At 30.5% G+C, this 13,798-nt stretch overlaps 1 protein-coding gene across 3 annotated transcripts in view; it reads right to left on the reverse strand.

Moving 5' to 3' along the window:
• The window catches only part of LOC115889172 (transcription factor Sp4-like), a 63,350-nt gene that overhangs the window by 10,847 nt on the left and 38,705 nt on the right, over positions 1-13,798 (reverse strand). For 2 of the 3 annotated variants that reach the window (XM_030909128.1, XM_030909126.1), the window contains exons 6-10: positions 13,533-13,728; positions 11,192-11,335; positions 9,035-9,180; positions 8,526-8,954; positions 2,721-2,867 (exon numbers count right to left, since the gene is read on the reverse strand). In XM_030909128.1, the coding sequence (XP_030764988.1) occupies positions 2,721-2,867; positions 8,526-8,954; positions 9,035-9,180; positions 11,192-11,335; positions 13,533-13,728 (1,062 nt within the window). The remainder of the gene's footprint in view (positions 1-2,720; positions 2,868-8,525; positions 8,955-9,034; positions 9,181-11,191; positions 11,336-13,532; positions 13,729-13,798) is intronic. The other variant, XM_030909127.1, reaches the window with a different exon arrangement.

Raw genomic sequence — 13,798 nt, forward strand, 5'->3', positions numbered from 1 at the left:
TTCATTGAAAGGGTAAGTACTAAAAATAATTAATGTGTTTTTTTTCTATAATTATTAATAATGAGCACTGATAAGGGATTAAATTTAACATTCCTAATTTTTTGAGTTGAGAACATAGGAGAACATAGGAGGTTGCAACACTGCAAGGTTTAGATACACCGTAGGGTGAATAAACAAGTGGCACTAAAAAGTTTTTTCAAATTTCCCGGAAAATGTCAAGAAAAATTTTAAATTTTCAACATTTTTTTTTCGCAAAAAAACCTCATAGGCGTGTTTCTGGGGTTGAACTATACTACCAGTTAAAATATTTGCACTTATTTCTGGGACACCCTGTATAGTCGAAACTATATAGTGAATGTCCTGTATAGTGGAAGTTATAGTTGCTATAGTATGTTTTACGTCTAACAAAAAAGTTTTCAATAGGAAAATCAAAGTTTACAGAATAATTCTGTGTAATTCTGTAAACTTTGGTAAGACTTTAAACACAGCAATAAAAAAAAGATAATATCTAAGATAATGAGAGTAAGAACTACAAACTACAATAATTATTATTAGATGCATATAGTTTATGAAACCACAAGCTTTCTAGGGTAAAATTAAAGAAAAGGGATAACAAAAACTTATAAAAATCAGACTTTTCTGTACGGTCTTTAGATTAAATAAAAAAATATTCTAATAGCCTTCAGATTGATTACTGTCTCTTATATCTTCAAGGAGTTAGTACCGTCACAGAATTGACAGATAACGCGCCCACACATATTACAGTTTTAACAGCAAGTTTTAAAATCAAGGAAGAAACTTCTAAAGTGAAAAAAGCGGCTTTAAAGATACAAAATTAATTCTGTACCTGTTCTCGGATTTTATACAATTTCTACTTAATATTCTACATATTTTACATTTTCTACGGACTTTTATATACAGGGTGGCGCACCTCATTCGCCTCGGTTGATTATACGAAAACGGAAAGATGTAGAAACAAAATATTTTATGGGTATATGTGGTGAGGCAATGTGCACAATTTAAAATTATTTTGAAATATACAGGGTGTGTCAGAACTAAGATCCATACCAAAGTTATATTTTTTCTTATGGAACACACACACCCGGTATTTTATTTCATTTTTGGATTCTTGGGCCCAAAAAAGGCATTTATTATAAGGGTGAAATATGTTTAAAATCATTGGTTTTTGAGATATATAAATATGCATGCTACAAGAGAATTAATTATCAACATCCTGTACATTACTTTTTAGAATCAATTCTTGTGCTGAGTTATAATGAGTTAATAAACTTTACTGAAGAATGTTATTGTTTTCTTAAATTTATACAGGGGTACCAAAAAGTAGTGATCTATTTTACGGATTTATTTTACCGAGTATTTTACATAAAAACTTTGTTATTTCAAATGCAACACCCTGTATTTTTTTAAATAAATCAAAGCAGATTCAAATGCTCTTTCAAACTATATTAGGGTTTCATATCCCTATCTATCTCAGATTTTGAATAAAAAGCGATTTTTAAATAAAATTGCAATCAAGATGGCTGGTATCGCCATGGCAATTTTCTACTGACAGTTAGTAACTATTTTCAAAATCGACATTAGTGTATGGACATTATTATTTAAACAGTTTACTAAAATTTACCCACAATAGTTTAATAAGTAAGTATTCTTTATTTTATGATGAAAAATAAAGCCATATCTGCTGGTGGAACGAATGGATATATGTTACCTACTAGTGATTTTGTTTTGTGAGGAAAATTATTTCTTAGCCTCAAGAGATGTCCAAATAGGAATATTCCTGATAAGCGTTCCTTTGAAAAACTACTTGTCCTATTTCCTATTTCGCAGAATTGGTAGTGTAGTTTATAAAAAAACTATTAGGCAGAAACCTGTCGTTGGAAGTGAAGAAATTGAATTTGCCGTAATTGGCTCTTTTATAAAAAAATCATATATCTACAAGTTATCATAAAATAAAACAAAGAACTACTTCTTCGTTTTTCTTGATAGAATAATAAATAAATATTATTTATTAAACTATTGTAGGTCAATTAAATAAAAGTAAACTGGTATAAATTTAAATAAAGTCTAACTAATGTCGATTTTAAAAATAGTTAGTAACTGTCACTAGAAAACTGCCATGGCGATACCAGCCATCTTGATTGCCATTTTATTTAAAAATCGCTTTTTATTCAAAATCTGAAATAGATAGGTATAGGAAACCCTAATATAGTTTGAAAGAGCATTTTAATCTGCTTCGATTTATTTAAAAAAATACAGGGTATTGCATTTGAAATAACAAAGTTTTTATGTAAAATAAATCCTTAAAATAAATAACTAATTTTTGGTAAAAATTTTTCTGTATAAATTAATAAATAAGTATTAACATTTTTCAGTAAAGTTTATTTCTTTGCCTTTAAACTCAGCACAAGAATTAATTCTGAAAAGCAATGTATGTAAAATATAACTTTGGTATGGATCTTAACTCTGAGACACCCTGTATATTTCAAAATAATTTTAAATTATGCACATTGACTCCCTACATATACCTATAAAATATTTTGTTTCTACATCTTTCCTTTTTTCGTATAATCAATCGAGGCGAATGAGGTGCGCCACCCTGTATACACTTAGAAACTCAATTTTCTACGCCTCGTTGCCCAACCCTGATTATGATAACTTAATAAATTAGCACAATTTTTAAATTAAAGAAAATTAAATACCTGGGCATAATTTAAATGCGTTATGGCGTATTTAATATTGTTTTTGCTATCTGTTATCCAAACAGGTTGGGGTTTCTGTTCAGTTTCTTGTTGTGATTCAGATTCTTCTACAGCCCAAACGTCTTCATCTTCTTGATCTTTGTCCTGCTACAAAAAAAAATATTAAAAATAAATATAAATACCGTATGATAAAAAAAAAACGGCGTCCACTTGGCTTAGAAATCAACATCGATCACATTCCCCATAGAATTTTACGTATAAAATAACAGCGGCCTTTATTTCATAGCCATGTGATGCCGTTTTTTAGATCATATTGTAGTATTTATACAGGGTGTTTCAAAAAACATGTTCTTACGTAAAAATTAGATTAGATTTATTTTTCATATCAACATGGGTCCGATTCTGCTTTGTTTTGTAGATACAGGGTGTTAAAATTTTAATAATCTTTCAATTTATTAGAATTTTTTTGTTTTAAGTACTTTTAGTGATTCGAATGAAATTTTGAGGGTAAAAGTTACTATAAGTGTTAAATATTTTATACAGGGTTGTTCACCACATACGACACGGAGTATTGTAGCTAAACGATGAGATTTTTACAAATGGTAAGTTTGGGGTTCGTTGAAGGACTATTAGAGCTACAATTTAAAAATATTTTTACAAGATACAGAGTGTCCCAAATAAGTAAAAAATATCAAAGTTGTATTTTTTTAAATGGAACACCCTGTATATTATTACATTTTTAGTTTCTACGATTAAAATAAAGGTAAATTTGATTAAGGTTTATTATACTTAAACCTTACCGTTTTTGAAATATTTTTCAATTTTGTGAAATTGCAGTAAAATTTTAAAGCTTATTTCTCCAAGGGTATCAATGTTTTTAATACTAAATATTTAATGAAGTTTATTTATTGATCAGTTATTGTGTTGCAATAATAAAAGTAATACTACCTTATACAGAGTGTCTAAAAATTTATTTTAAATAATTATTAGCTTCAAACGGCAATAACTTCTTTAATTTAACTGGAATGTCCTGTATATTTTAGGAGAATCAGATGCACAATTAAATTGTCTATCAAATTGTACTATACCATTTTTTACCTATCCCTTCAAGTTTTCGTAGAAAATGCATTTTCTTATAATTTAGACCTCATTTATCAATATATCCATGGAATATTGACATTTTAGATTGTTTTTAAAGCAACAAATGTACAAAATGTACAGGCTAGTAATATTATCGTTTTGCTAAAACAGTATGTTGTATGCAAAAAGAAATTTGTATGCAAAAAGAAAACTATTTAAATCTTTATAAAAGAGTATACCATTTATTAAATATAACACCATTATTTCCGCCCATATACTAATTAATTACATACTTAATTGTGTTCGTTAATAAATTATTATAAATAAATGTGGATTTGAGTCAGAAATCAATATAATAAGTTATCAAATTAAAGTCTCTGTTGTTATAAATAAGCATTTATTAAAAAATGAAATATCATTTTTAAGGTGTTACTTTTTATCACACTGTCTAATGCCCATACAAAATTCAGTTTTTTAGTATTTGGAGCAATTATTATTAATCAACGCAAACAGTCAGTAAATGTAGTTTCAATACTGGAATCATATTAATTGATCCTCTTTAACAAATATTTAAACAGTTTTTTTTATTTTTTAATGAAATAAACGAATTATACGACAATATTAGTATCTGTACTCTTTAAAAATTTGGTACATCTTTAAAAATAATCTAAAATGTCAATAGTCCATATTGATAAATAAGTTCTAAATTACAAGAAAATGCATTTTCTACGGAAACTTAAAGAGATAGGTAAAAAATGGTATAATATAATTTGATAGACAATTAAATTGTGCATCTGATTCTCGTAAAATATACAGGGTGTTCCATTTAAATTAAACAAGTTATTGCCGTTTGAATAGTAATAATAATAATTATTTAAAATACATTTTTAGACACTCTGTATAAGGTAGTATTATTTCTATTATTGCAACACAATAACTGATCAGTAAATAAACTTCAGTAAATATTTAGTATTAAAAACTTTGATACCCTTGGAGAAATGAAGCCTTAAAATTTTTACTGCAATTTCACAAAATTGAAAATATTTCAAAAACGATAAGGTTTAAGTATAATAAACCTTAATCAAATTTACCTTTATTTTAATCGTAGAAACTAAAAATGTAATAATATACAGGGTTGATATAAAGATCGTGTAACGCCAATTAAAAGTTATCTCTTGATATTTTGTCGAATTCAGCCTCCTTGATGAGATAAACACAATTTTATCAATCACAATTAATAAAATTAAAATTAATAAATTACATATTTTATTATTAAATATTATTCCTATTAGTTATTATTACTATTAGTCCAACCTACAGCAATTTCAAATAAAAAATAAAGGTATTTAAGATAATTAATACAAAAAATCTAATTTGAAAAAATTTAACATCCTGTAACTCTAAAACTATGCATTTCCATACCCATGTTCATAGGAACTTTTTTTCATATTGATGAGGAATCAACGAGTACTTATTTAAAAGTTTCGCAAGTTAATTATATTAAAAATGTTTAAGGTTGCTATTAGACTTATTGGATCAAGGCAACTTAATAAAATTGTGTTTATCTCATCAAAGACGCCGAAATTGACAAAATATCAAGAGACGACTTTTAAGGTCTGTTCCCAGAAGAATCCCTGACTAGTCAGCGCGTTTCTCATTGGTTGAAATGCGTAGAAACCTGACTAACAATCAAAGTTAAACCTGACTAACAATCAGCGCGTTTCTTATTGGTTGAAATGCGTAGAAACCTGACTAACAATCAGGTTTCTACGCATTTTAACCAATGAGAAACGTGCTGACTAGTCAGGGATTCTTCTGGGAACAGACCTTTAGTCGGCATTAAAATGCTTACAGTATTTCGCTAACAAAAGAGAAAAAGTCAGTGGCGCATATGCTTTTTTTAGATAAATATTCCAGTGATAATCCGTATGCACGTCCCTGGTAGATATGTACACTTTTTTAGCTTTAAAATATGTCGCATTTATAGTAACTTCTACCCCCAAAAATTCATTCGAAACGCTAAAAGTACCTGGAAGAAAATTATAGTAAATCGAAAAAATATTAAGACTAACACTCTGTATCTACGAAACAAAAGAGAATCGGACCTATGTTAATATGAAAAATAAATCTTATTTTTACGTGAGGAATCTCCCCACGAGAGATGGCACATGTTTTTTGAAACACCCTGTATCAACTTGTCAATATAATTTTAATTTAATGCGATAATACCGTGTGATCGAAAAAAAAGGCGTCAGCGATGGCTATGAAATGAAGATCGCTGACATTTTAAATGTAAATTTATATGGGAAATGTAATCGATTGTCATTTCCCAGCCAACTGGACGCCGTTTCTTTTTTCGATCATACGGTACAATACGATCGTATAAAAAGACGGCGTCAGAGGTAGCTTGGAAAAGAAGAACGCTGAAAATTACTAAAACCAGCGGTTCCAAAAATATATTTAAAAATAAAAGACAAAAATCCAAAATATTAATTATCTATTAACATGCATTTGGACGATAATAGGTAAGAATACTAAATTTATTTCTATACCGTAAAATGGGGTGACTTTACCTCTTGGGGGACTTTTCCAAATTCCGTCCGAAAATATGTTAGACGTAGCCGTAGCCACTACTTGAAAAGAACGCGTTATGTGTTATCGGTAAATTATGGGTGGAGGCGCCTCACGTATCGGAACGTCGCTAAACGCTTGCCGTCAGTTGTGATGTAGCAGTTACAGTGCTGTGAAGCCAAATCTGTTTTTAAAGCCTATTTTCTGCGTTTCAAACTTCTACGTGGCTGCAATAGTTAACCACGCTATATTGAGGTAAGTATTATGCAGAAGTTCGTTATAATATTGAGGGTGATGACGCATATTTTACGTAATTATGCTTTTAAATGGGGTGGCTTTGGTCTATCAATAAGAATAAGGAAGAGGGCAAAGACACCCCATATAAGCAACTAACTCTTGCCCATCCAGTTTTATACTTTATTTATATATATATATATTTGTTTAATAAACAAAAAAGCGTATTATTGTTGTGTTGTCTTTATTTACCCACTTATAGCATAGACCATGCGCATTTGAGAAAATACAACAATTTTTGAAATAAACACGATTTAAAATTCAGAATTGGGCAGTCACCCCGCTTCACGGTATTCGGTATAAAATTGTTTATTAGGTTTTTAGTTTGCGATGTTTATGGGGGCAGAGATGAGGATATCTATGGAAAAGTAACCACAAGAGGAATTGTTACATCATTTAAAAATGTTGGGAAGTTGATTGTTTCCAATCGAAATGTAGAAAATGCCAATGCAGATGAATATATTGTAATTGTAATAGAAGTAATTCCAAGGGTGAAAATTATATTATTTATTATTAGGGTGTATTATTACCTGTGCTTCTTTTTATATGTAGATGTTTCAGGTTTTGAGAATAAATAGGTTGAACGAAACCCAAAATTTAAAGGAAGTACTTGCATACCCAGAATATGCCCATCAAGGGTTATAGCTCAAATTTCCTTTAATAGGCAATTATTCAATACAAATTAACTTTTTAAGTGACTGAAATATTAAATAGTTTACAATATGGTATATCACTGTAAAAATATATTACTTTTAGGTACAATTAGGGCCCGATACATTTCAAAAAGTAGAATATTATTTTATATTAAATGGGGTATTGTACCAACAATCAATTTATATTAATACCGGAGATTAAAAAATAACAGAATAAATAGTTCCTTTTTTATACTACAAAAATAAACTACAGAATACAACAGTATTTAAAAAATTAAATAAAAAAGTTATGCCCCGGCGCGGCGCGGCGCCCCGGCCGAGATTCGAACTCCGGTCTCTCGCTTCCTAGCCTGACTCTTCACGAACTGCTCCACAGTAACTTGCTTAGCGATAGTTCAATGACGGTATATAAACAAAAAAACAAGTTCATTAGAGTGATCGCTCGATTATTGAAATCGCTTGAAACTGGAGTAGGTACTCGATTATTGAAAGTCATCGTTTTTTCCCATCACTAATAAAAAGTATATTGAAATAATATGACAAATATTTTCAAAATAATAAATGCATGTATCAGTTATATCTTGATTAAAAAGTTTTAATGGTCTATACAATATTTAGTAATTGTTGTCAACACAGAGAAAAAACGCTCCAAGTTAAAATTCATGTCTAATATCATTCTACGCATGTTCAGTAGCGTATTCAGAGAGAAGGATAGGTTTATACGATAATCTTATTCTGGAAAGAAATAAATAGAAAAATGCATGTGAAAGTCCCGTAAACAAAGTCGTGTGTAATATACATATGGCATAGCCAAATACGTTTTATTTTAAACGTATTTGAGCATAGCTTTATCCACGAAGTTTATAAGATCTAAGGTTTGAATAGATTGGGACTCTTAATTTTTAATGCGCCTTTGTCGGCATCATCGGGACAAGGGAATTAAGAGTCTCAGTACATTTAATTGACTGGAAATACTATACCAAATTATTCGTAAAAAATGCCTTTACCAAATATGCTAATAAACCACCGTCATTTCATTTGAAAAAGATTAATTGAGATATGATTAAAAATACGATTTGTGCGTAACCAGCCAGGGAAAACATGAAAAACATTAGATAATCAATTTTTTTCCAAGGCTCCTTGATAATAAATAATAGAAAATAAATGATTACGTCAATCGATCTCGATTTTGAAAAGAAAATCTTACCATTAGTCTCTGCTTTTGGTGGGTCTTCAAATGCTTTGAGAGATGATCAGATCTCATAAACTTTTTGTTACATTCGTGGCATTGGAACCTCTTCTCTCCAGTATGCGTTCGTGTATGTCTTTGTAATTCGTCTGATCTGGTAAAACGTTTCCCGCACAATAGCCAACTGCAAACGAAAGGACGTTCACCGGTATGCCATCTTAGATGCGCCCTTAAATGACTCGTTTTTCCATATACTTTGTTACATCCAAGTATATGACAAATATGTTGTTTCTTTCTATCTGGTTGTCTTTCCCCTTCTTGGCAATTAGGACAAGTACAAGCTACTCTTCTGAGTCTTGGCTTTTGTTCACCTTGGTTAGGATCCGAAGCCGAAGGTGAAGTCACTGGTGCTGCTTCCACCGTACTAACACTAATAGACGTTGCAACCTAATCAGAGTACAAAATAAATTATAAACTTACTATTATAAATTACTGCATTATACGCATAATAGTGCGTGGTATTATACCTGAGTTGGCTGTTGGGCAGCGGCTGTTGCTGTTACTTGAGGTATTATTTGCCATTTGTTAGGGTCATTGGGGTCTTGCTGAATATGTTGCCCTACAGCTAGTTGCGGTTGGGTCGGTTGTGTAATCACCTGAACATTACCTAGACCTAAAAAATCAAGAGATCATAATTAAATTAAATCTTTAAAGAAATATTAATATGAAATTCTCTCTCTCTCTCTCTCTCTGGCAACGTTGTAATTTTCAAATTTCTAGATTAGATCTAGAATATATTTGTCTCTCTCATAGCATAGGAGAGAAAAAGAAGGATATATGAAATGTCAAACCTCCATATGGTTTCAATCAGGTGGATGACACTTCTTATGGGAGAACTGGCAATGAAAACTTGACTACAAGCGATTTTCTAGGATTCTAGGATTGACAAGAGTGACAGATTAAACCTTGACGTTCTTTCAGTATTACAGTTCATCTCTTTTTCTTTCTAAAGTGTGCGTTGAAAGGAGACAAAAACAATTTTTGGTGAACCATAATTTGTTATTCGAACACCACTTTTCTCCTTGTCGGGTCGTTGACGTTGACTTGTCGCCATTTTATTTCTTTTGTTTACACGCTGCATTTTGCTTTGCAAATTTAATACATAAATTATTTAGGCAAATATAGGTTTTTGATAAAACTCCTCGGACAAACGTGTAGGTAAGTGTTGATAAACTTTTTTTTTCATCTTAACATGCTCATTGTCATTCTCCTGATATAGGTGACAGAAAAGGATCATCAAATCAAATTGAATTTTATATTTTTTCATGCCAGGACCGATAGTAAAATATATATTTTATGGATACCTTCCTAAATATCAACGAGATGAGCCATCGGAAGAAAGGGACCATAGTACAAAACAGAAAGGTGATCTTTTTTCTTTCCACTTAGGATATTGAAATTATTGTATACTGTAGTCGTGTTCGGCATTATGCTCTGAGAAATATAGATAAACAAAGAACAACAGATATAAAGCATCCCAGAGGAAAAGAGAGGCAATACCTGTATGTACTCTCTCTGATATTTGTGAAAGTTACGGCAAAGTATTGTTGTAAATGTCATCTTTTTGATCGACTTGAAAACTTCGAGCAAAAATATGACACTTTCAACAATACCCTGACAGATATCAGAGACGATACAGGTTTTTCCTCTCCTTTCCCCTGGAATACTTTTAATTTATTATTCTTTGTTTATCTAGATTTCTCAGAGCACTATGAACGAACTCAGCTTGTATGTTTGAAATAATCGTCCAGTTGGCTTAAAATGATGATCGAAGACATTTCCCATATAATTTTACTTTCAAAATTATGATATATCTTTTTTATTTCTAAGCCATCTATGACGACATTTTTTTCAGTTTTGTTATAATTAATTTTGTCTCTTGATCTACTTGTAACATTATTCTTTTAATTTTATTAATTTATTGTGGTGAAATTAATTTCTGTTGTATATTTGATATTGATATTAAACATATTTTTAAAAAATGGTGTATTTTTTGTGTATGTCATAATTAAAAATAAATGAAGAAATAAATTTTTTTATTTTTTTAAACTTCCCGCCATGCGTGACAATTTAGTCCGTAGTTCCACAAGCGAAATTGGGGGCGCTAGTAGCAGTAGACTTGTCAACAGTGGCAAATTTAAACGTCAATTTCACTTTCCAATATTTAGCAAGGCGCTCGCACTTCTTCTTGTGTATGTGATTTGTGGTTTCAATTTTCTTTGTTATTTTGTTAAGAAAAGTGTTTTGCAGTAAAATTTTGGACATTTTTTTATCCACAATCAAGTGTGGCTTTTAGATAAACTATAATATAATGAAAATATAGTGATATGGTATATACCAATTTTGGTGAAAATCGGACGATTTCCAGTTTTTCCAATAATTATCCAATATTTATATTAAATTTGTTTTCATATTTTTGTCAACAACGACGATATGAGCATAGATAAAGGAAAATAATCTTCTATTGATATGAGTCTTCCTTCTTTTCCTTTGTTTATAGTTTATATTATTTTAAAATTCAAACAACAAAAATATTTCATGGATTATAATATTTATATCTAGTTAAAAGAAATTTTAGATTATATTCAAATAAATTCATATCATTATAAATTAAATACAATTACCTGGAATATTTTGAATTGTTGGCATAGTTTGGATATTCGGTAGTTGTATAATACTACCGAGTCCACCAAGATTTCCGACTGTCCTAACTTGTTGCAAGTTTTGTAAGTTCGAAACTGGAAGGGTAAACTGTTGACCATTAGCCGCTAAAAAAAAATAAAAGATAATGTAACAGAGCTGGTTATTCTAACTCGACAAAACGACAGAAAATATTATTTCTAGGTTAACAATTCTCAGGGACCAAGGTTATTAAATTAAACCATAGATAAGTGAAACTTGCCTCGTAACTTGAACCATAAACTTGACCTAGCGTCTACGTCCTACTAGTCTACTCGGGCACCCAACAACGTTGCCGTTTGTTGTCCCTTATTTTCATGATTTTCAATTGTTAGCTAAACTAAAGACGTTTATTTTTACCGTTTATTTTAAAGTTTGATTGTTACTTGGTTTATTTTGTTAGAATGTTCTTAATAGCACAGATTATGTATTAGGTATACTTATACCGGGTGCGTTTCATAAGTGGCACACCCCCTATAACTTTTTTATTTTTTCAAGTAACAAAACGAAATTTGGTATGTTCTCGGGTATGTTAGTATATCACCTAAATTAGGATTGATTGACGTCTTTAATTATTTTTGATCGCTTCCTGTTTCACCTCAAATTACTACAACTTTTGATTTTTAAATGGCATCCTCGGTATTTTTTACTTTATTCGATAGTAAATGACATACCATATGTCAACTTTTGACATTCTCATAATATCACATTCATATATGTGAAAATGTTTAATGTTGACACGTGATACGTCATTCGATTCAGAGTGCCATTTTCTATCGAATAAAGTACAAAAATACCGATGGGGTCATTTCAAAATCAAAAGTTGTAGTCATTTCCGGTGAAACAGGAAGTAACCGAAAACAATTGAATACTTCAATCAATCCTAATTTATGTCTTGTACTAACATACCAAATCTCGTTTTTTTTATCCGAAAAAATAAAAAAGTTATGGAGGTGAGCCACTTTTGAGACACACCCGTATTATTAGTAATCAGAATACTAAATAAAGCAAAAATAATTTCATCCTAACCAGATATAGGAAATTGGACCTTTACTTAGACTTTACTCTAGCAAAACTAAAATATCGCATTTTCCTGAGAATTTAGTATCAAAAATTTTAGTGGAAAAAGTTTAACAAGGCATTTAAAATCACCACCACAAGTGGTAATTGACCAAATTATCAAAGAAGTAAGGCAGAGTCAAGTGTAAAAGGTCGATGCACATTATCATACACGGATCGTTTCCGTTCCAGCAACCGGATTGTGCATTCACATATGCATACACGAAGCGTTTCAGTTTGCTTTAGTAAAGTCAGAGATAACTAAGTTGTCTCTGGTAAAGTGATGCTTTTCTATTTTTCTCGTAAATAACATGTGCAATTTCCCTTCTAATGGATGTAAATTTAACTTCGGCAGCATATTCTGCAGATAAAACGAACTATACGCACAAAAAGTTAGTACTCTTCAAAACAGTTAAAACACATGTAGGTGGCGCTCTCTACAAATAGGAGTCATAATGACATCAAAATCAAATTTCTCATGTCAAAAAACTACAAGACACCAATTTTCATTCAAGTATTGACGTTACTTCAGGAATTATTTGGAAAAGTTTTTTTACTTTTTTTTATCTGCAGAATATGCTATGCGAAGTTTTCGGAATACAGTTCGGACCACCCTGTATATATATAGCACCTTTGATAGAATATAATAAAGACCTAAAGGAAACAACAAAAATACAATATGATCGAAAAAAACGGCGTCAGCGATGGCATGAAGATCTCTGTCATTTTGTATGTAAAATTATATCGGGAATGTTTTCAATATTTATTTCCAAGTCAAACTAGACGTCGTTTTTTTTTCGATCATATGGTATTATTCAAAAAGAAAACTTTTTAGCTCAAAAAAGAAGCTTAGATAAACCCTTTGATAAACGCCAGAAAACTTATTAAACCATCTGAACCAAAATAAAAATTATTATAAAAAAATTAAACAACTTTGTTTAGACATTGATTTTTATTATTTATTAGATAAGTTAGTATTAACCAGTGGCGGATTCGGGGTGGTTTCGTCAAAAAAATTCTTCATTTTGACGAAAAATATTATTATTTAAATTTATTATTTGTTAACAGTTATTTTAAATGTTCCACTAGCCGTAATTGCGCCAACTAACTGTGATTGGTCCAAATTGGTTAGAAGCCAATGCATTAGAATTGCATTTTTTAATGTTTTATTCGCATTCTTTATGTTATACCAATGATTTCTAATATAAATTTCTATGTAAAAGATACCTGTAAATGTCAATTGAGCGCCTCCGTCCCCTGTGAAAACTTGTTGTGCAACCGATGACGCAGGAGTTTGAGATTGTTGCTGCTGTTGGGGCTGCTGCTGTTGTGGCTGAGGCAAAGATGTAGCAATTTGTATAGGTTGTAACTGTCCTGTTGGAGTTAATATACTTGCTACTTGAGGAATTAGTTGTGGTTGAGCCTAAAGAAAAATATAATATTAACTACCATTTATTATTATCAAAATTCATTATTATCAAAAAAAATATTTC

This window comes from Sitophilus oryzae, unplaced genomic scaffold, assembly GCF_002938485.1.
Source record: "Sitophilus oryzae breed Bouriz unplaced genomic scaffold, Soryzae_2.0 scaffold_811_pilon_pilon, whole genome shotgun sequence".
Taxonomy (NCBI): Eukaryota; Metazoa; Arthropoda; class Insecta; order Coleoptera; family Curculionidae; genus Sitophilus; species Sitophilus oryzae.